Here is a 23380-nt window from a genome sequence, read left to right on the forward strand (position 1 = left end):
CATCGCCATTTGACCTGCTGTTGTTGTGTTAGCTGATTAGCTGTTGTTGTCTCACCTGTTGTTTTAGCTAGCTCTCCCAATCAACACCTGCGATTACTTTATGCCTCGCTGTATGTCTCACTCAAATGTCAATATGCCTTGTATACTGTTGTTCAGGTTAGTTATCATTGTTTTAGTTTACAATGGACCCCCTAGTTCCACTCTTCATACCTCTGATACCTCCTTTGTCCCACCTCCCACACATGCGGTGACCTCACCCATTACAACCAGCATGTCCAGAGATACAATCTCTCTTATCATCACCCAGTGCCTGGGCTTACCTCCGCTGTACCCGCACCCCACCATACCATACCACTGTCTGCGCATTATTCCCTGAATATATTCTACCACGCCCAGAAATCTGCTCCTTTTATTCTTTGTCCCCAATGCTCTAGGCGACCAGTTTTGATAGCCTTTAGCCGCACCCTCATCCTACTCCTCCTCTGATCCGCGGGTGATGTGGAGGTAAACCCAGGCCCTGCATGTCCCCAGGCACCCTCATTTGTTGACTTCTGTGATCGAAAAAGCCTTGGTTTCATGCATGTCAACATCAGAAACCTCCTCCCTAAGTTTGTTTTACTCACTGCTTTAGCACACTCTGCCAACCCTGATGTCCTTGCTGTGTCTGAATCCTGGCTTAGGAAGGCCACCAAAAATTCTGAGATTTCCATACCCAACTATAACATTTTCAGGGAAGTCAGAGAAGTCAGGAACCAATACACGCAGTCAGTCAGGAAAGCAAAGGCCAGCTTTTTCAAGCAGAAATGTGTATCCTGTAACTCTAACTCCAAAAAGTTCTGGGACACTGTAAAGTCCATGGAGAACAAGAGCACCTCCTCCCAGCTGCCCACTGCACTGAGGCTAGGTAACACGGTCACCACCGATAAATCCATGATAATCGAAAACTTCAACAAGCATTTCACAACGGCTGGCCATGCCTTCCTCCTGGCTACTCCAACCTCAGCCAACAGCTCCACCCACCCCGCAGCTACTCGCCCAAGCCTCCCCAGCTTCTCCTTTACCCAAATCCAGATAGTAGATGTTCTGAAAGAGCTGCAAAACCTGGACCCGTACAAATCAGCTGGGCTTGACAATCTGGACCCTCTATTTCTGAAACTATCCGCCACCATTGTCGCAACCCCTATTACCAGCCTGTTCAACCTCTCTTTCATATCGTCTGAGATCCCCAAGGACTGGAAAGCTGCCGCGGTCACCCCTCTCTTCAAAGGGGGAGACACCATGGACCCAAATTGTTACAGACCGATATCCATCCTGCCCTGCCTATCTAAGGTCTTCGAAAGCCAAGTCAACAAACAGATCACTGACCATCTCGAATCCCACCGTACCTTCTCCGCTGTGCAATCTGGTTTCCGAGCCAGTCACACCTCAGTCACGCACAAGGTACTAAACGATATCATAACCGCCATCGATAAAAGACAGTACTGTGCAGCCGTCTTCATCGACCTGGCCAAGGCTTTCGACTCTGTCTCGGTTTTTCTAATGACTGCCTTGCCTGGTTCTCCAACTACTTTGCAGACAGAGTTAAGTGTGTCAAATCGGAGGGCATGTTGTCCGGTCCTCTGGCAGTCTCTATGGGGGTGCCACAGGGTTCAATTCTCGGGCCGACTCTTTTCTCTGTATATATCAATGATGTTGCTCTTGCTGCGGGTGATTCCCTGATCCACCTCTACGCAGACGACACCATTCTGTCTACTTCTGGCCCTTCCTTGGACACTGTGCTATCTATCCTCCAAACGAGCTTCAATGCCATACAACACTCCTTCCGTGGCCTCCAACTGCTCTTAAACACTAGTAAAACCAAATGCATGCTTTTCAAACGTTCGCTGCCTACACCCGTACGCCCGACTAGCATCATCACCCTGGATGGTTCCGACCTAGAATATGTGGACATCTATAAGTACCTAGGTGTCTGGCTAGACTGTAAACTCTCCTTCCAGACTCATATCAAACATCTCCAATCCAAAATCAAATCTAGTCGGCTTTCTATTTCGCAACAAAGCCTCCTTCACTCACGCCGCCAAACTTACCCTAGTAAAACTGACTATCCTACCGATCCTTGACTTCCCCGATGTCATCTACAAAATGGCTTCCAATACTCTACTCAGCAAACTGGATGCAGTTTATCACAGTGCCATCCGCTTTGTTACTAAAGCACCTTATACCACCCACCAGTGCGACCTGTATGCTCTAGTCGGCTGGCCCTCGCTACATATTTGTTGCCAGACCCACTGGCTCCAGGTCATCTACAAGTCCATGCTAGGTAAAGCTCCGCCTTATCTCAGTTCACTGGTCACGGTGGCAACACCCACCCGTAGCACGCGCTCCAGCAGGTGTATCTCACTGATCATCCCTAAAGCCAACACCTCATTTGGCTGCCTTTCCTTCCAGTTCTCTGCTGCCTGTGACTGGAACGAATTGCAAAAATCGTAGAAGTTGGAGACTTTTAACTCCCTCACCAACTTTAAACATCAGCTATCTGAGCAGCTAACCAATCGTTGCAGCTGTACATAGTCCATCGGTAAATAGCCCACCCAATTTACCTACCTCATCCCCATACTGTTTTTATTTATTTACTTTTCTGCTCTTTTGCACACCAGTATCTCTACCTGCACATGACCATCTGATCATTTATCACTCCAGTGTTAATCTGCTAAATTGTAATTATTCGCCTACCTCCTCATGCCTTTTGCACACAATGTATATAGACTATTTTTTCCCCCCCTTTTTTTTCTACTGTGTTATTGACTAGTTTATTGTTTACTTCATGTGTAACTCTCTGTTGCTGTCTGTTCACACTGCTATGCTTTATCTTGGCCAGGTCGCATTTGTAAATGAGAACTTGTTCTCAACTAGCCTACCTGGTTAAATAAAGGTGTTCTCAACTAGCCTACCTGGTTAAATAAAGGTGTTCTCAACTAGTCTACCTGGTTAAATAAAGGTGTTCTCAACTAGCCTACCTGGTTAAATAAAGGTGTTCTCAACTAGTCTACCTGGTTAAATAAAGGTGTTCTCAACTAGCCTACCTGGTTAAATAAAGGTGTTCTCAACTAGTCTACCTGGTTAAATAAAGGTGTTCTCAACTAGTCTACCTGGTTAAATAAAGGTGTTCTCAACTAGCCTACCTGGTTAAATAAAGGTGTTCTCAACTAGTCTACCTGGTTAAATAAAGGTGTTCTCAACTAGTCTACCTGGTTAAATAAAGGTGTTCTCAACTAGTCTACCTGGTTAAATAAAGGTGTTCTCAACTAGTCTACCTGGTTAAATAAAGGTGTTCTCAACTAGTCTACCTGGTTAAATAAAGGTGTTCTCAACTAGCCTACCTGGTTAAATAAAGGTGTTCTCAACTAGCCTACCTGGTTAAATAAAGGTGTTCTCAACTAGTCTACCTGGTTAAATAAAGGTGTTCTCAACTAGTCTACCTGGTTAAATAAAGGTGTTCTCAACTAGCCTACCTGGTTAAATAAAGGTGTTCTCAACTAGTCTACCTGGTTAAATAAAGGTGTTCTCAACTAGCCTACCTGGTTAAATAAAGGTGTTCTCAACTAGCCTACCTGGTTAAATAAAGGTGTTCTCAACTAGTCTACCTGGTTAAATAAAGGTGTTCTCAACTAGTCTACCTGGTTAAATAAAGGTGTTCTCAACTAGCCTACCTGGTTAAATAAAGGTGTTCTCAACTAGTCTACCTGGTTAAATAAAGGTGTTCTCAACTAGTCTACCTGGTTAAATAAAGGTGTTCTCAACTAGTCTACCTGGTTAAATAAAGGTGTTCTCAACTAGTCTACCTGGTTAAATAAAGGTGTTCTCAACTAGTCTACCTGGTTAAATAAAGGTGTTCTCAACTAGCCTACCTGGTTAAATAAAGGTGTTCTCAACTAGCCTACCTGGTTAAATAAAGGTGTTCTCAACTAGTCTACCTGGTTAAATAAAGGTGTTCTCAACTAGTCTACCTGGTTAAATAAAGGTGTTCTCAACTAGCCTACCTGGTTAAATAAAGGTGTTCTCAACTAGTCTACCTGGTTAAATAAAGGTGTTCTCAACTAGCCTACCTGGTTAAATAAAGGTGTTCTCAACTAGTCTACCTGGTTAAATAAAGGTGTTCTCAACTAGCCTACCTGGTTAAATAAAGGTGTTCTCAACTAGCCTACCTGGTTAAATAAAGGTGTTCTCAACTAGCCTACCTGGTTAAATAAAGGTGTTCTCAACTAGCCTATCTGGTTAAATAAAGGTGTTCTCAACTAGCCTACCTGGTTAAATAAAGGTGTTCTCAACTAGCCTACCTGGTTAAATAAAGGTGTTCTCAACTAGCCTACCTGGTTAAATAAAGGTGTTCTCAACTAGCCTACCTGGTTAAATAAAGGTGTTCTCAACTAGTCTACCTGGTTAAATAAAGGTGTTCTCAACTAGCCTACCTGGTTAAATAAAGGTGTTCTCAACTAGCCTACCTGGTTAAATAAAGGTGTTCTCAACTAGCCTACCTGGTTAAATAAAGGTGTTCTCAACTAGCCTACCTGGTTAAATAAAGGTGTTCTCAACTAGCCTACCTGGTTAAATAAAGGTGTTCTCAACTAGCCTACCTGGTTAAATAAAGGTGTTCTCAACTAGCCTACCTGGTTAAATAAAGGTGTTCTCAACTAGCCTACCTGGTTAAATAAAGGTGTTCTCAACTAGCCTACCTGGTTAAATAAAGGTGTTCTCAACTAGTCTACCTGGTTAAATAAAGGTGTTCTCAACTAGCCTACCTGGTTAAATAAAGGTGTTCTCAACTAGCCTACCTGGTTAAATAAAGGTGTTCTCAACTAGCCTACCTGGTTAAATAAAGGTGTTCTCAACTAGCCTACCTGGTTAAATAAAGGTGTTCTCAACTAGCCTACCTGGTTAAATAAAGGTGTTCTCAACTAGCCTACCTGGTTAAATAAAGGTGTTCTCAACTAGTCTACCTGGTTAAATAAAGGTGTTCTCAACTAGCCTACCTGGTTAAATAAAGGTGTTCTCAACTAGCCTACCTGGTTAAATAAAGGTGTTCTCAACTAGCCTACCTGGTTAAATAAAGGTGAAATAAATAAAATAAATACAAAATCCAGGACCTCTACACCAGGCGGTGTCAAAGGAAGGCCCTAAAAATTGTCAAAGACCCCAGCCATCCCAGTCATAGACTGTTCTCTCTAATACCGCATGGCAAGCAGTACCGGAGTGCCAAGTCTAGGACAAAAAGGCTTCTCAACAGTTTTTACCCCCAAGCCATAAGACTCCTGAACAGGTAACCAAATGGTTACCCGGACTATTTGCATTGTGTGCCCCCCCCAACCCCTCTTTTATGCTGTTGCTACTCTGTTTATCATATATGCATAGTCACTTTAACTATACATTCATGTACATACTACCTCAATTGACACGACCAACCAGTGCTCCTGCACATTGGCTAACGGGCTATCTGCATTGTGTCCCACCCACCACCCGCCAACCCCTCTTTTTATGCTACTGCTACTCTCTGTTCATAATATATGCATAGTCACTTTAACCATACCTACATGTACATACTACCTCAATAAGCCTGACTAACCGGTGTCTGTATATAGCCTTGCTACTGTTACTTACCTACACACACACATTTTTTTCGCACTATTGGTTAGAGCCTGTAAGTAAGCAAGCATTTAACTGTAAGGTCTACTACACCTGTTGTATTTTGATATTGGACATATACCACACCCCCTCGGGCCTTATTGCTTCAGTGAAATATATCTTCCATGACTGTTTCTGCTGTTTGAAGCTGGTGAGGAAAACCGAAAGTAAAAGATGCAAAAATGAAATTTAAGAGCTGGAAGCATAAAAATAGTGCACCTATAACAGACCTACCGCTTCTAGACGTGTGTTCAGTGAGAATGACAGATCTATAACTCACATTTCTATGTGAATTTGTTCAGCTCGCACAAAAAGTTACATATTGCAGCTTTAACGGTGTCTATTGGGCCAACAGTGTCAGTGGGCGGTACCTGTGGTTGAACTGGGCCAATAGCGTGTCAGGGTTGGGTAGAGTGGGCTCCGTCTCAGGGGGAGAAGATGTGTCCATAGTGCTCTCCAGCGTCTGTCGTAGACCAATTACATTCTCCAACAGGGTCTCCAATGAATCCTCCTCCTTGCACAGCTTCTACAAACACACACAACAGTTACTTCCACTACTTCCGACCGGAGATCTGTACTTGCATTTATAATCATTACTATGCACAAAGTGTGTGTGTGTGTGTACCTTGATGTGTTTCTCTAGTGTGTTTAGAGGGTGTGTGTCAGTCTCCTCCCACTGAAGCAGAGCCTTCATCTCTGAGCCAGTCAGAGCCACAGACCTTGGGGGCGGAACCAGCCCGGACTCTTCCCCTCCACTCTCCTCCCCACAGCAACCCTGGGTATGAGAAGAGAGAAAGTGACAGAGACAATGATTAATGATATATGGGCGGATCGGCCTTCACATCGGCAGATAATGGTTGACTGGATAATGGTTGATCGTGTTAATAATGGTTGATCATGTTGAAATGGACTTGTTTGGGGTTTTACCAGAGGGTCAGTGTTGAGGATCTGTCGTAGGAAGTCCAGCAGAGCAGAGAGGAGTTCAGCCGAGTCTTTCGTGAAGGAGAACACCTGTCTCTTCAACAGAGCACACACACTGGCACTGTGCTTCTTCAGAGCCCTAAAAACACACCTCTAAAGTTGAATTCGGTGTTCCACAGGGTTCAGTGCTTTAACCACTACTATTGTCTATATACACATGCTACACTTGCATTGATCTAAATTCCTGGCAGTGAGGAGTGTGTGTGTACCCTTTAAGGTGGTAGAGTCCATAGTCATGTTCTGTGAGGAACATGAGTGTTCTGAGACAGGTGAGGAGCAGAGCGGCACTGCTCTCTCCGTTCCCCAAAACCTCCATCAGAGAGTCGCACACTGATGAGATCATTTCCCGTCCTGGTAGGGCATTGGCCAGTTGCTCGGCCTCTGACACACACCCCTCGGCTGGGTGGGGCACCACCAGAGAGATGTCCTAACACACACACACACACACACACACGCAAAAGCTGACTGTCAGGAACACAAACACGTAACATGTTTCGTCTCTGATGCTCATAAACTACACAAGAGTCGTTAGAAGGTAAGGGGTTCTTCTACATAGAAGACCATAGTAAATCCCAGGACATAGTGTCTATAACACTGTGATAAGCTCAAATAGTTGCTGTTATAAACTCTGAACAGTTGTCACTGACTAGTTAGATATTCATTTTCCAGTGAGCAAACCATTTCTGTACTTAGAGCATTCTTATAACTACATTTCTATCGAGTTTTTGCTCTGTCAATAAAACTCATGAATGTAACTGTTTATGTCAAATAGTTAGGTGTTCTACTTGTAGCCCTGGTTGTCCTGAAAAGAACATGGTAAAACACTTCATTGTGAGACTAAATATAACAGCTGGACATGCAGATAAATGAAAGTCAGATCAATGTCTTGGGACTGATGGGGTTAAACACCTTTCTCTATCCCTCTACCGCTCCCTCTTACCTGGCTCAGCCTGATATACGACCCCCTGCTAGTCTGACACATAGTTCAGACTAAAGAGCATCCACAAAGACCTATATGTTTATGAACATAACACGCATCAATTCACCCCATACCTCTCCATTGTTATAGCTGGAGGAAAGACAACAGCTAGTGGATGAAGTGCATTAGCTTCATACAATACCAGGTGCTTCGTGTGTTACCTGGTCACACAGTGACTGCAGGACAGTCCCCACCAGCTCTGCACAGTGCTGTTGTGGCAGGGCGTGGTCAGCAACGGGAACCAATAGGGACAGTAGCAGGGGGAAGATATCAGCCAATGGCTCGTCTCCAGGGGTGGAGCCAGAGAGCAGGTGTAACGTTGCGATCTTACAGGCTCTCTGTGAAACCAGGGTGTCGAATAGAGAGAGGAGACGCAGGACCTGCCCCCAACCGGGACTCTTACCCTCAACACTGAAAAACACAACCACACATACCAAAATCACAAACACAACCACACCTACCGAAATCAAAAACACAACCACACATACCGAAATCACAAACACAACCACACATGCCAAAATCAAAAACACAACCACACATATCAAAAACACAACCACACATACCGAAATCACAAACACAACCACACCTACCGAAATCACAAACACAACCACACATATCAAAATCACAAACACAACCACACATACCGAAATCAAAAACACAACCACACCTACCGAAATCACAAACACAACCACACCTACCGAAATCACAAACACAACCACACATACCGAAATCACAAACACAACCACACCTACCAAAATCAAAAACACAACCACACATACCGAAATCACAAACACAACCACACATACCGAAATCACAAACACAACCACACATACTGAAATCACAAACACAACCACACATATCAAAAACACAACCACACATACCGAAATCACAAACACAACCACACCTACCGAAATCACAAACACAACCACACATACCGAAATCACAAACACAACCACACCTACCAAAATCAAAAACACAACCACACATATCAAAAACACAACCACACATACCGAAATCACAAACACAACCACACCTACCGAAATCACAAACACAACCACACATACCGAAATCACAAACACAACCACACATACCGAAATCACAAACACAACCACACCTACCAAAATCAAAAACACAACCACACCTACCGAAATCAAAAACACAACCACACCTACCGAAATCACAAACACAACCACACCTACCAAAATCAAAAACACAACCACACATACTGAAATCACAAACACAACCACACATACTGAAATCACAAACACAACCACACATACTGAAATCACAAACACAACCACACATGCCAAAATCAAAAACACAACCACACATACCGAAATCACAAACACATAAGAGAAGGTGGTTCTAATATGGACGTGAAATAATATCCAAAGCCAATTTGGGATCATTTGGCTTGCCATCTTAGTTCAAGAGGTGCATAAGGGTGTGTTTGCGACTGTCTTACGGCTGTAGTTCCCCCAGCAGGAATTCCAGCAGGGTCTTCATGATGAGGGTGGCGGTGGGAGAGGAGAGGTCAGCCAGCTGGACACACACACGTCGCAGCATGGCCAGCAGCGGAGGACAGCTAGTTCCACACACACACCCGAGGGCGTCCGCAAACACACCCCACTGCACCCGCAGGTGCATGCTCCACAACTTCCTGGTGTTCAACGCTACAGCCACGTCCTGGACAGAGATCACCTGGAGGGGGACCGGCACAACACACAACTAGAAATCTGTTTCCCTTCGGTTTAGATGTTTCCAACATGAAAGTCCTACAGCTTTCAATCCTTGTGCATTGATTAGTTTGTTAAGTGTCAATCCGACGACCTCCAGACTGTTGCTGATGATGGCTGTACCAACATGAGAAGCAGCAGGTGTGTGTGTGTGTGTACCTGCGTGCTCTGCATGGGCAGGGGAAGTGGCAGCAGTTCAGACAGCAGGGTGAGGCCAGAGAAGAGTCCCTCAGGTGCTTTCAGTAGAGAGCCCAACACCTCCTTCAGCATCAGAGACCATGTGTTACTGAGCAGAGTCTCCTCTGTGTGGGTCATCTACAGGGGAAATGATACCCAATTTATTACACGCACGCAACACACACACACACAACATTATGTTAAAGGTCAATCAGAAAAGAGCTCTACCTGTTCGCTGACTCCCTGTGTGAAGGTGAGCAGCACATCTACGATGAGGGCCTGAACCTTGGTCTCCTCCCAGTCTAGACGTCCAGAGGACGGGGCTGAACACACGACCATGTGTAGAGTCACCAACGTGCTCGCCACACGCGTGTCCCTGAACTGGAAGGCCCCGCTGCGCAGCAGCTCTGTTAGCATGGTCCGCAGCAGCCTTAGCGTGTTAGCGCACACGCCAAGGATCATACAGCGCTGTGGGGTGGGTCCCATGTGTCCGTGCACACGCCAGGCAGGCAGCAGCACGCTACACAGCTTCTGGAGCACACAAACACACGTGTCCAAGCCCTCCCCAGAAAACAACTGCACCCCTGCTAGACTCCACTTCAGATCTCTCTGCTGAGCCTCTACGGCGGGAGGTGGACAGGCGATCTGGCAGAGGACCCTCAGAGCAGAGATCAGTCCACTTCCCTCTAGAGTCAACACGTTCTGGACGTTCTACAGGGACACACACGGGACAGACAGGACAGAATGGCTTTTCTGTTAGTAATATGACCAATAATACACATGTACATCCACTATTTTATTTACATCAGCCACACACAGTGCATTCGGAAAGTATTCAGACCCCTTTTTCCACACAGAAGAACTCACTTTACAGCCTTATTGTAAAACTGATTAAATAGTTCCCCCCCCTCAATCTACGCACAATACCCCATAATGACGAAGCAAAAACATTGCAAATATAAATAAATAAATAAATAAATGAAGTATCACATTTACATAAGTACTCAGACCCTTTTTTCAATACTTTGCTGAGGCACCTTTTGGAGATGTTACAGCCTTGGGTCTTCTTGGGTATGATGGTACAAGCTTGACACACCTGTATCAAGCTCTGCAGTTTGAATTGGGAGCATTGCTGCACAGCTATTTTTCGGTCTCTCCAGAGATGTTAGATCGGGTTCACGTCCGGGCTCTTGCTGGGCCACTCAAGGACATTCAGAGACTTGTCGCGAAGCCACTCCTGCATTGTCTTGGCTGTATGCTTAGGGTTGTTGTCATGTAGGAAGGTGAACCTTCTCCACAGTCTGAGGTCCTGAGTGCTCTGGAGCAGGTTTTCATCAAGGATCTCGCTGTACTTTGCTCTGTTCATCTTTCCTTCGATCCTGACTAGTCTCCCAGTCTTGACTGCTGAAAAAAATCCCCACAGCATGATGCTGCCACCACCATGGTTCATAGTAGATATGGTGCCAGGTTTCCTCCAGACTTGACACTTGGCATTCAGGCCACAGAGTTCAATCTAGAGCAGAGAATCTTGTTTCTCATGGTTTGAGAGTCTTTAGGTGCCTTTTGGCAAACTACAAACGGGCTGTCATGTGCCTTTTACTGAGGAGTGGCTTCCGTCTGGCCACTCTACCATAAATAACTGATTGGTGGAGTGCTGCAGAGATGGTTGTCCCATCTCCACAGAAGAACTCTGGAGCTCTATCAGAGTGACCATCAGGTTCTTGGTTACCTCCCTGACCAAGGCCCTTCTTCCCCGATTGCTCAGTTTGGCCGGGCGGCCAGCTCTAGGAAGAGTCTTGGTGGTTCCAAACTTCTTCCATTTAAGAATGATGGAGGCCACTGTGTTATTTGGGACCTTCAACGCTGCAGAAATGTTTTGTTACCCTTCCCCAGATCTGTGCCTCGACACAGTCTTGTCTCGGAGCTCTAGGGATAATTCCTTCAACCTCATGGCTTGGTTTTCGCTCTGACATGCACTGTCAACTGTGGGACCTTATATAGACAGGTGTGTGCCTTTCCAAATAATGTCCAATCAATAGAATTTACCACAGGTGGACTCCAATCAAGTTGTAGAAACATCAAGGATGATCAATGGAAACAGGATGAATAAGGCGGTAACGTAAAAATTCAAGGGGTCTGAATACTTTCCAAAGATGCGCGCTCTCTCTCTCCAAGATCTGGGTCAGCCACTGTCACAGCTATTTGCATGTACCGCAGGGCAGCTCTCTAAGCTCTCTACTGTTTTCTTTTTTTTTACCAATGACCTGTCACTGGCATTACACAAAGCATGTGTGTCCATGTATGCTGATGATTAAAGTGTATACGCATCAGCAACCACAGCTAATGAAGTAACTGAATCCCTTAAAGAGTTGCAGTCTGTTTTGGAGTGGGTGGCCAGTAATAAACTGGTCCTGAAATATCTCTAAAACTAAGAGCATTGTACTTGGTACACATCATTCCCTAAGTTCTAGACATCTGCTGAATCTGGTAATGAATGGTGTGGCTGTTGAACAAGTTGAGGAGACTAAATTACTTGGTGTTACCTTAGATTGTAAACGGTCATGGTCAAAACATAGATTCAATGTTTGGAAAGATGCTTTTTTGACACCACACTCCACAGGCTCTAGTTGTATCTTATCTTGATTATTGTCCAGTCATATGGTCAAGTGCTGCAAAGAAAGACCTAGTTAAGCTGCAGCTGGCCCAGAACAGAGCGGCACGTCTTGCTCTTCATTGTAACCAGAGGGCTAATATTAACACTATGCATGCCAGACTCTCTTGGCTAAGAGTTGAGGAAAGACTGACTGCTTCTTATAAAAACAAGAAGTGAAGCAATGTGTTGGAAATTCCAAATTGTTTGCATAGTCAACTTACACACAGGACTGACACACACAATCACACACCCCACCAGACATGCCACGAGGGGTCTTTTCACAGTCCCCAGGTCCAAAACAAATTCAAGGAAGTGTACAGTATTATACAGAGCCATGACTGCATATAACTCCCTTCCATCTTATACAGCACAAGTGAACTTCAAACCTGGTTGAAAAGAACAAATAAACCAACACCTCACGGCACAAGGCCTCTCCCGCATGTGACCTACTTGTTGTGCATATGTACTGACATGTATGTATAAACCGATCGATGCGCACACACACACACACGTTAATGTTTTTAAATTGTCAAGTCTTTTGTCTCAAATGTATTTTTTGTTATGTGTCGTACCCCAGTCAAACCCGAGTGGGACCCCAGTTGGAACCCCAGTAAGACCCCAGTCGGAACCACGGTAAGACCCCAGTCGGAACCCCAGTCGGAACCACAGTAAGACCCCAGTAAGACTAGCTGTCGCCATTGAAGTTCGTAAAAAGTCAAATCAAACTAGCTGACTCCATGGTGAAGGACGTCTCTGCTGAAATCCACCAAAGGAGTGGTGTAGAGACCATGCTTTGTGGAATTTAGGTTCGACTATATGAATAAAATGGATTATGGAACGCTTACCTTGTACTTATGTTTGTCCTTTAGTTGCGTGCCTGTCTTTGTTAGCTGAAATCCATACTTTTTCAAGTATGGATGCTAATCAAATACAACCACCGACTGTTTGCCAGTTGCTGTTGCTCTAAGATGGCAACTCAGCGCATATTAGCATTTGTCAATTGAATCTCAACAAGGAAACAGTCGGTGGATGTTTTTGAATAACGTTATTGAAAAAGTATGGATTTCAGCAAACAAAAGGCACGCAACTACAGAGGACAACACAGGTACAAGTTAACGTTTCATAATTATAATATATTTTTTTTTAAGTATTGACCTTGGGCGAATCGATGTAGTCGTTGCTGAATTACACAAAGCCTGATCTCTGCTTCACTCGTTGGTGGATTTCATCAGAATCTTCCTTTACCAATCAGTGGAGTTTAGTCAGCTAGTTATTTCAAAGCAAGTCGGTGTGTGTGTGTATGTGTGTGTGTGGGCGCGCGTAGGGAGCTGAAGGCCTGCAGCCATGTCATCATTATGAAGGATTAAACAAACAGCAACAACCGGTTATCACTCCTTGGGGACATGTAGTGTAACGGCTCACCTGTTTGATGTAGTCTATGAGGCTGGGGATGCTGCCCATCTCCAACTTCACCTTGTCCAGAGGTTCCAGCCACTGACTCAGCTCTGGAACACAACACCAACACTGAGAGGATCACTTAGTGTTGCAGTTCACCTTTGCAAGGAATTCTGAATAGTAGTTTAACACGTTTTTGTTGTTTTTTGGGGGGTACTTTTCTCCCCAATATCGTAATATCCAATTGATAGTAACAGTCTTGTCTGATCGCTGCAACTCCCCTGCGGACTCGGGAGAGGCGAAGGTTGAGAGCCATGTGTCCTCCGAAACACGACCCACCAAGCCGCACAGCTTCTTGAAACACCGCTCGCTTAACCCGGAAGCCAGCCGCAACATGTCGGAGGAAACACCGTCCAGCTGGCGACCGAAGTCAGCTTGCAGGCGCCCGGCCCGCCACAAGGAGTCGCTAGAGCGCGATAGGACGAGGAAATCCCAGCCGGCCAAACCCTCCCCTAACCCGGACGACGCTGGGCCAATTGTGCGCCGCCTCATGGGTCTCCCGGTCACGGCCGACTGTGATACAGCCTGGGATCGAATCCGTCGATGCAGTGCCATAGACCGCTGCGCCACTTGGGAGGCCTTCAACACATTTCTAAGGGGTGATGGGTAGGGCTATGTCATTACAATGATAGAGTTGGGTGTAAAAGTATTTTTAAGCTGAAGGTTTAAAACCAGTTCCAAACCAGTTCACCCATTGTTGATAAGGTTGGTTTGGAGTTATAGGTCAGAGGTTAGGGGTTAAGGTTGGATACCAACCTGGCGTTGTTATAGTCAGGGGTCAGGAGCTACGCACCCTGTAGTTTAGCGTTGGTGTCATCAGCCTTGGCCAGGATGAGTAGAGGAGCAGCGTGTTGTTCCATGTTACGGAGATCACTGGAGTTCTGAACCACCATCAGCACCAGCATACACGCATAGTTATAGGTCACCGCCTTCCGGGCCTTGGCCTCCCCGTGTCCGTCCTTGCTGTGGTGCTGCAGCAGCGTAACCAGACAGGAGAGGTTGTTCTCCAGGCTGAAGACGTGGGCCACAGCGCTCCTCCCAGTCTGTGTGAAGGTGATGAGGTAGAGGGCATGGAGCATGCTCAGTACCTCCGCACTGTCCCCCTCCTCTAGCCCCACCCCTCCCTCCCCACCGGCAGTCACGTGACTCATCAGCTCAGACACACTCTGGAGGGCATGCAGCGCCTGCATCAGCCACACCCCCAAACCCTCTTCACCCAATCCGGGGCCCGAGAACCCGCCGTCGCCCCCAGTGACCATAGGCTCCTCTCCCTCAACCTCGGCGACGGTTGCTAGGAGGCGGAGCAGCAGGTTGGTAGGCGTGGGATGGGCCAGCATGAACAGCAGTCCTGATTGGGTGAGAGACAGAAAGTGCAGGACTTCCCTGACTGCGTGAGTGACACCTGTATGCCCTGCCGCCACTGCTGCTGACAACACCACCGCCGAGCTCTCCAGGAAGTGACATGCATGCATGTACCTGTGGGGTGGGGGGGAGAGTTATTAGTACAAATGACTGTGTGTGTGTGTGTGTGTGTGTGTGTGTGTGTGTTCTGTGTTGTACCTACCTGTACAGTGTAGGGTAGGGGTCGTCTCTCTCCTGTGGACCAGTAATGCGTGCGGTTGTAGGGAAGGCCTTTCCAGGGGGCTGGACCATGGTGTGGGGGGCGGTCTCTAGAAGGTGATGTAACTCTTCTAGAACTCCAGCCAACCTATCCAGCTCAGCCTCGCTGACAGGGGAGGGGCCTAATGATGTCTCCTCTTCCATGGCTATGTCAGGCTCCTCCCCCTCATCCTGAAAAAAAACACTAATAATTATTATATATTTTTTATATATATTTTTTACCTTTATTTAACTAGGCAAGTCAGTTAAGAACAAATTCATATTTTCAATGACGGCCTAGGAGTGGGTTAACTGCCTGTTCAGGGGCAGAAAGACAGATTTGTACCTTGTCAGCTCGGGGATTCGAACTTGCAACTAGTCCAACGCTCTACCCACTAGGCTATCCTGCCGCCCCATATACTGATATACTGTAGTAATTATATGGACAGTAGAACCTCAGTCATAGAAACCCCAGAGTTCCACACTGAACTGGGAACTGGTTATGAAATGGGAAACTTGATCAGACCCTGTTCTTAAAACGCAGATCTCCAGTCAGTGTGTGCTTACCTGCAGAGGCTCGCTCCAGGCTGCCGCTGTCCTCTGCAGGTCAGTCATAACCTCATAGGCGTGGCCTTTCTGCAGAATGGCGTTGCCCGCGGTTACCACCCGCACGGTTTCCTCCCCCAGGAACAGCTGCACCAGCCGCTGCGGAGAGGGGGGGACACAACCTCAGTTAGAAACACACGCAGCCTCTCTATTATAAGGTCTTCATGTGTACCGTATGTCTATGGCCCCTCTCACCTGGTATCCACTCCTCTCTATCTCCCCGTCCTGTAGGAAGGCCTCCACGCCAGCGGGGGCACTGGTCAGAGCATCCAGAGCCCTCAGGATACACAGCTTCAGTGTGGACGACACATGGTCCACCTGGAGCAGCTCCAGTAGGAGCTCCAGGGCTCCCTCGTGCAGCAGCGCAGTGAGGCCCTGTGGGCACTCGGCCAAGCAGGAAGCCAGCTTAGCTCCAGCTTTCAGCTGCCTGAGGTTTAGAGCAATGGGTTGGGTCAGAGCTATCTCCATGCTAAGACCCTGGAGAGCCCATTGGACCAGAGCTCCAATAGGCCCCTCCCATTCCCCCTGTCCAATCAGAAAGCCCAGCCCTCTAGCGAGCAGCCCTGATGCCTGCTCTAGGGCCGTGACCCAGCGGGAGTCACGGTCCTCTCCTATCCCAGCCAGGAGCTCTCTCATCTGGGCAACAATCTCAGCGTCTGCCCCTTCTCCACCTCCAGGCCCCTCTGGACCAACACACACAGCCCCCCTAGCCCTCTCCAGCTGGGAGTCGAAGCGGGTCTTGTAGGGAGGGGTGAAGTAGAGCAGTGGGCGTAGCTCTCTTTCATAGGGGTCGTACTGGACTGGGGGCACAGAGGCCAGGTCTTCAGGGGTATAGTCAATGTCAAAACTGGGCAGCTTAAAACTCCCATTGTCCAAGTCATCCTCATCACTACTGATCTCCTCATAACCATCACCTGGAGAGAGGAGGGAGGGTGAGGGAGGGAGGGAAAAATATTGTAAAACAACAAAAACAAAAACACAGCAAAAGAAAAGGCCTCACTCACAACACTCGCATAAGTGCTAAAACATTAATAACATTAATTACAGTTCACTCAACCAATGTTAGAGAACCACAGCAGACAGGCACAGTTAGTTTGTCATGCAAGGGGATCTGATACTACAGCAGCAACCGCCATGGCTCTAAGCCTTATGATTACAGCTGGTTAGGCTGGTTATAACAGCACTGAGCAGGGTGTAGGGGTCTGAGCAGGGTGTAGGGGTCTGAGCAGGGTGTAGGGTGGAGGGGTCTGAGCAGGGTGTAGGGTTGAGGGGTCTGAGCAGGGTGTAGGGGTCTGAGCAGGGTGTAGGTGGAGGGGTCTGAGCAGGGTGTAGGGGTCTGAGCAGGGTGTAGGGGTCTGAGCAGGGTGTAGGGGTCTGGGCAGGGTGGAGGGGTCTGGGCAGGGTGTAGGGTTGAGGGGTCTGAGCAGGGTGTAGGGTGTAGGGGTCTGAGCAGGGAGGAGGGGTCTGAGCAGGGTGGAAGAGTCTGAGCAGGGTGGAGGGTGGAGGGGTCTGAGCAGGGTGGAGGGTGGAGGGGTCCGAGCAGGGTGGAGGGGTCCGAGCAGGGTGGAGGGTTGAGGGGTTCAAGAAGGGTGTAGGATTGAGGGGTCTTAGAAGGGTGTAGGGGTCTGAGCAGGGTGTAGGGTTGAGGGGTATGAGCAGGGTGTAGGGTTGAGGTGTATGAGCAGGGTGTAGGATTAGGGGTCTGAGCAGGGTGTAGGGTTGAGGGATCTGAGCGGGGTGTAGGGTTGAGGGGTCTGAGCAGGGTGTAGGGTTGAGGGATCTGAGCAGGGTGTAGGGTTGAGGGGTCTGAGCAGGGTGTAGGGTTGAGGGGTCTGAACAGGGTAGGGTTGAGGGGTCTGAGAAGGGTGTAGGGTTGAGGGGTTTGAGAAGGGTGTAGGGTTGAGGGGTCTGAGCAGCATGCCGAGGCACATACAAGCTGTCTGTCCGGCCGTCACACAGGAGCCCCCCTACCTTCCTCCATCTCTTCCTCCTCCTCACCCTCCTCCTCTTCCTCCTCCTCATCCTCAGGGGCGCTACACTCTGTACGTGCATCGTCCTCTTCTTCCGGCTCCTCATCCTCTTCCTCCTCCCCCTCTTCCTCAGGCTCGGCGTCTGAGTAGGGTTCGTCGGCAGGCAGTGAGCTGCGCTCAGGTGAGACCGCCTCCAGGTAGTCCTCCCCTCTTTCAGTCGGCTCCGCCTTGGCCACTCCAACTGAGACAGTCACCATGGACACCACAGTCGGTTATCAAGGCAACCAAAGAGGGCATCAGGTATACACGGATACAAGCTTGCACAAATACATGGAAACGTTTCTTTTGGCAAGGTTAGCTAGTTGAATATACAGTATGAAATCTGTCCCTGTGAGATGAACATAGAGACGTAGAGAAGTGTGTGTGTTACCGGTCACTGGGACCGGCTCCTCATCATCATCATCTGGTGGGGGCGGTCCAGGAGGGGTGCGGGGGCCTCTGGGAGCTGGTCTGGGGGGACTGCCATTATACTGCTCCTCCTTATCCCACTCTGAGACACACACACAGTTGAGTCCACCTTGTGTTTTCCTTTTTGCCATGGAAAATATGATAGTATTGTGATAGTGGTATCCTGGCAACCCTACTATGAGTCTTTACTCACCTTGTTTGATGATCCTCTTGAGGCCCGTCTGTTGTTGGGGGGGTGGGGGAGGGGGAGGTGGGGGAGAGTCCCGGTCGTGACCATGTGACCTTTCTGCTGTACCGTACACTGCCACCGTTAGACTGGTGTACCATCCACGCAGCACCAGACCATCTGTGTTCACCTACACAACACACACACTCACCATTACAAACACACAGCGACACACACAATACAGTTCACCTGTAGAGAGAACAGTGACCTTTCTACAGACAGAGGGGGAAGGAGTCTTTACCTTTCCATTGGGCCTGAAAACGATGGACTTGTTTTCGTCATATTCAAAACTGTGAGGGCGAGACAGTGAGAAAAAGAGACAGAATTATCACATTTCCATTAGTAGTGGAGCAGGCTACAGTAGAGGGGCTGGTGTACTGCAAGTTCTCTCTCAGGTGAACAACGGCCTGTGAGCACTTGACTAACATTAGGTTGTGCCTGTGTTGTCGGTTGGAATGATCGATGTGGCATTCTGGGTTCGATATTCTGTTGTGTGTGATACTGCAGGTGCAGCAACAGGGCTAAGTGTCTGGCGACCCGTCTCGGAGTGAACAAGGACTAAGACAGTAGTCACAGATTGGTCTCTGCCCTGACAGCTTCTACAGGTGAGACTTGAGCTCTCAAATACTTTTATAGACACATTCTGGGAAGTGGAAAAAAAGGGAGGGGTGGGTAGAGAGAAATAGACAGATACTGGGAGGGCAGGAGCAACAGAGAGAGACAGAGGAAGAGGTAGAGAGAGAGGGATACAGACAGAGAGAGGAAGAGGTAGAGAGAGAGGGATACAGACAGAGAGAGACAGAGGTAGAGAGAGAGGTATACAGACAGAGAGAGTCAGAGGTAGAGAGAGAGGGATACAGAGCTTGAGAGAAGTAGAGGTATAGTTGAGAACCACTCTTTGGAAACAAGTGCTTTAATGAATACTTTTAAGTGCTATCCTCTGGGTCCACATTGTACATTTCTGTTGTATATGTCTTTTACACAAACACATTAAATTCAAATAGAATGTACAAAGTGTTACTGACCTGCCCAGTCTGTGGAAGCAGGCGCTGCTGGGTTTAGTGAGGTTGTTAAAGAAAAGCTCCAGCTGGAAGGAATGAGGTGATGTCTCCCTGGAAACACAGACAGGAACAGGATATGACATCACCACTCAGCCCCCCTTTCAGCCACATGAGAGATCCTGTCTGTCCGGCTACGATTACCTCACAAATCACCCAACTACCCCGGTGAGAATGAAGCCAAACTGAACATGACAGCTCTGGGGCCTCATTTATCAATTAATTGTTTTATTTTACCTTTATTTAACTAGGCAAGTCAGTTAAGAACAAATTCTTATTTACAATGACGGCCTAGGAACAGTGGGTTAACTGGCTGTTCAGGGGCAGAACGACAGATTTGTACCTTGTCAGCTCGGGGGTTTGAACTTGTCCAACGCTCTAACCACTAGGCTACCCTGCCGCCCCAAATCAATATTGAGTAGAAACTTCTATAAAATACTTCTTACGAACGGAATTTAGAATGTTCGTAAACATAGAAAAAGTGTGATTTATCAAACAATCCTACGAGCTTCATGCATACACCGGAAGGAGATAATCGTTGATAAATACCAAATGTTCTCAGCCTCAGTGCTCGTGCACGACCTTGGCTATTTGCATTTTGCAATGCCCCCAATGAATCATACATGGTCAAAATCATCCCTTTAAAGCTCGTGGGGAATATACCACACCGTACCAGGATATACAACGTCGCAACCAAAGAAAGCTAAGAAAATAGTAGGTACTAGTGTCAGAGATTGAGTACAACCAAAAGGTTTTATTTATCTCTTTCAGTTGTGGCTTGACCAGTAAAACCATTAAGACAATGAGTTGCGTTAGCAATGGCAAATCTACATCAAATGAGTAGACAACAGTCAGGATTAAGCCATCCATCCTCAACAGCTCCTTCCTGTAGGCGTATAGGCCAACACATTCAGCAGCGTCTTCTGCCCATCACATAAATGATCACCTGCACATTAAGAGTGGAAGCCTTTTCTGTCCACATAGTTCAACTCGTTTTAGGATGGTGCTTTTATGGCGATGTGGGTGCCGTCTATTGCTCCGTTCGTATTTGGGAACCCATTGATGACAAAGAAACCCCTCTTGACTTCAACCTGTTGGGCGACGGTGTAAGGAAATTGTACGTTACAGTTTGTTTTACTGATGATTGCATCCAAAACACTGTCTCATCGAAGCTGTGAGATGCACCGGAATGCCTTTTTAAGGTAAGTCTTAAGTCCTCACAAAAATTCTAGAAGATTGGCTCATCAGATATAATTTCCCCAAACTTTCTGAGAAGGATCATACTACTGCACAGATCCTACTGCTGTTGGAGCTACGAACACAAGCATTTCACTACACCTGCAATAACATCTGTTAAATATGTGTAAAATTTGATCAACCTCTCATTCAATTTCCCATTATTTAAAGTCTTTTATCATATTTCAACAATGGTTTCACTTTCACACGTGCCTCTAACTTTGGGCTCCCGAGTTGCGCAGCGGTCTAGGGCACTGCATCTCAGTGCAAGAGGCATCCCTACAGTCCCTGGTTCAAATCACATCCTGCCGTGATTGGGCGTCCCATAGGGTGGCGCACAATTGGCCCAGCATCGTCTGGGTTTGGCCGGGGTAGGCCGTCATTGTAAATAAGAATTTGTCCTTAACTGACTTGCCTAGTTAAATAAAGTTTAAATAAATGTAACAAATGACTATACTTTATGTGAATTATTATAGTAACAAATGCACTGGTGGTCAAATGATATTCCTGTCAAGATATGTTACATGAATTCACAATGGAAATACTCCATCACAATTTCAACATATATTTCCCCCCATTTTACGCTTGACAGTTCACTTACACCTCGATCACACAGACAGCGTCATTGCGTTTTGGTACACTAGAAGTACATTCATTTCCAATGGAATGCTGCGTTTGCCTTGCAGAATTGCGTTACAGTCTGTTCTATGTGGTGCATACATTGGATTTTTTTAATTTATGCATCAAATTGTATGGTAGACGGTTTGACATTAATGGTAGCAGAAGGTGAATGTTGAACTCACGCTCATACCATTTTGCGCAATGAGGCTGTAGGTGTGATCAAGGCATTATTCCACCACTTGGCACTGTGTGAGCACTGTCATGGCAAATGTTCATATTGATAAATCGCACACTTTGAGTGGAAAGGATCCCACACATGGTTTAAGCACATATTTGTGCCTATGCATGATTGTTTGAGGCCCCTGAAGTTCCCCTCATACACATCCCAGTCTCAGATGTCACATGCACATAGCTAGTAGTATATATTTATTTAGCTCTCCCTTATACACCTTGAATGATGGTTTCTTACCCGAATGCCCGGTTGTCTGGCAGGCTGGTGTGTGCTTTAATTCCAGGGGGAATGACGCGCACCTCTGTGATCAGGACCCCACACGGGAACCGCACCACATCCACATTGGTCAGCTACAGACAGAACACATTTTAATAATTTCACTGTAAGGCCTACCACATCCGTTGTATTCAGCGTATGTGAACAATAAAATGTTATTCGATTTTTATTTAGACCATGTTAGTGCACAACAAAAACAGTCAGCACTTTTTGTGCCATACAAAAACAAAACTGGGAATTTCGTGTATTCATCTGCAGACAGTAACTGTATGCTATATCTGTTAAGATGAACAGTCGGAAAACTGTCCGTGTAACGTAAACAGTGTGAGTCGCTAACTAGCAAGTAAACATACACGTTAGCTGTGTGAGTAGCAAGCGGGTAAACAATCTGCGCACACGCCGTTGCCGACTGTCCCGTTATGGCTAGCTAGTTTCGTGTATCCCTATTCCCGCTGCAACTGTAGAAGAGACCACTGAATATAAGAACCCGTAACCTACTTAAAAACATAATACTTTTTTAGGAAACAATGCATCACACTTAGTTTAGAAGGACGATTTAGTTATTATGCAAGGTGGCCACCGTGTTAGCATTAGCCTAGGGGAACGTGTGATGAAGTCGTAGTTAGCTAGCTAACTGGAATCTCAGCAAAGTACACTCCTGGGATAAAATAGCAAGTGCTATTAACAGATTTAGCTACCTCTGCACTTTGATGTTTGAACGTATCCAGAAAAAGTAGCTCCGTTAAAGTGTCACCCGCCATGTTTTTCTGTTTTCACTTGGGGTAAACTTCCGGATCTAGCCACAACGGTTTCCGGGTTTTAAAACCCGACGGCAAGCTGTAAAGACAGACCCCGAATCAGTTTAAATCTAACTTTTTTCTAATGTGTAAAAATGCAAACTGATCTGATATCGGTGCATATTGGAGAGTTCATCCAACGTTATTCAGGCTTCTGCCAATGGCACTCTCATAATAAGTTATTAAAGATGCCGTAATAAAACAGGCAGTAGCCTGACTTTGACTATTTGATATATGTGTTTTACAATAGCCTAAAAGAAAACAATGGATCTACATATTTTTCATCAGTGTTTATTTGTAAATAGGCCTTATAAACTTTATTGTAATGATTTCACTTATTTGCCACGATTGGCTGGTCTCAATATTTTCTCAGCAGTAGCAGAAATGCATAAAACAACATTATGTTACATTACATTGTTTTCAATAACATTTCCCACTGCAGCCTATATGTCAATTGCAGCATTTGGAAATAGCCTATGCACTCGTCTACTCATGAATAGAGATAAAAACTAGGCAATGATCAGTTTGTAGGCTAGTATATGAGATTGTTGTTCTTCTCATGTATGTTGTTCAGGTCGGGCGGATTGGTTTGTCGCGATGCCGTGCCACGTCCCTGTTTGAAAGCACCAAT

The 23380-nt window shown here is 46.5% G+C and overlaps 1 protein-coding gene across 3 annotated transcripts in view; it reads right to left on the bottom strand.

Annotated features, from left to right (window-relative positions):
* LOC110507893 (protein virilizer homolog) overlaps window positions 1–22778 on the bottom strand; it is a 27121-nt gene extending 4343 nt beyond the window's left edge. The window contains exons 1-20 of one of the 3 annotated variants that reach the window (XM_036967015.1): window positions 22651–22778; window positions 21914–22026; window positions 19555–19641; window positions 18771–18819; window positions 18497–18659; window positions 18266–18385; window positions 17837–18076; window positions 16061–16779; window positions 15827–15964; window positions 15225–15451; window positions 14454–15136; window positions 13628–13710; window positions 9781–10263; window positions 9535–9690; window positions 9105–9340; window positions 7801–8050; window positions 6870–7087; window positions 6607–6739; window positions 6305–6454; window positions 6051–6205 (exon numbers count right to left, since the gene is read on the bottom strand). In XM_036967015.1, coding sequence (XP_036822910.1) covers window positions 6051–6205; window positions 6305–6454; window positions 6607–6739; window positions 6870–7087; window positions 7801–8050; window positions 9105–9340; window positions 9535–9690; window positions 9781–10263; window positions 13628–13710; window positions 14454–15136; window positions 15225–15451; window positions 15827–15964; window positions 16061–16779; window positions 17837–18076; window positions 18266–18385; window positions 18497–18659; window positions 18771–18819; window positions 19555–19641; window positions 21914–22026; window positions 22651–22713 — 4466 coding nt within the window. In that variant the 5' untranslated portion in view covers window positions 22714–22778. The remainder of the gene's footprint in view (window positions 1–6050; window positions 6206–6304; window positions 6455–6606; window positions 6740–6869; window positions 7088–7800; window positions 8051–9104; window positions 9341–9534; window positions 9691–9780; window positions 10264–13627; window positions 13711–14453; window positions 15137–15224; window positions 15452–15826; window positions 15965–16060; window positions 16780–17836; window positions 18077–18265; window positions 18386–18496; window positions 18660–18770; window positions 18820–19554; window positions 19642–21913; window positions 22027–22650) is intronic. The other 2 variants (XM_036967033.1, XM_036967024.1) reach the window with 2 other exon arrangements.
* Between the last annotated feature and the right edge of the window lie 602 nt (window positions 22779–23380).

Source organism: Oncorhynchus mykiss, chromosome 3, assembly GCF_013265735.2.
Source record: "Oncorhynchus mykiss isolate Arlee chromosome 3, USDA_OmykA_1.1, whole genome shotgun sequence".
NCBI lineage: Eukaryota > Metazoa > Chordata > Actinopteri > Salmoniformes > Salmonidae > Oncorhynchus > Oncorhynchus mykiss.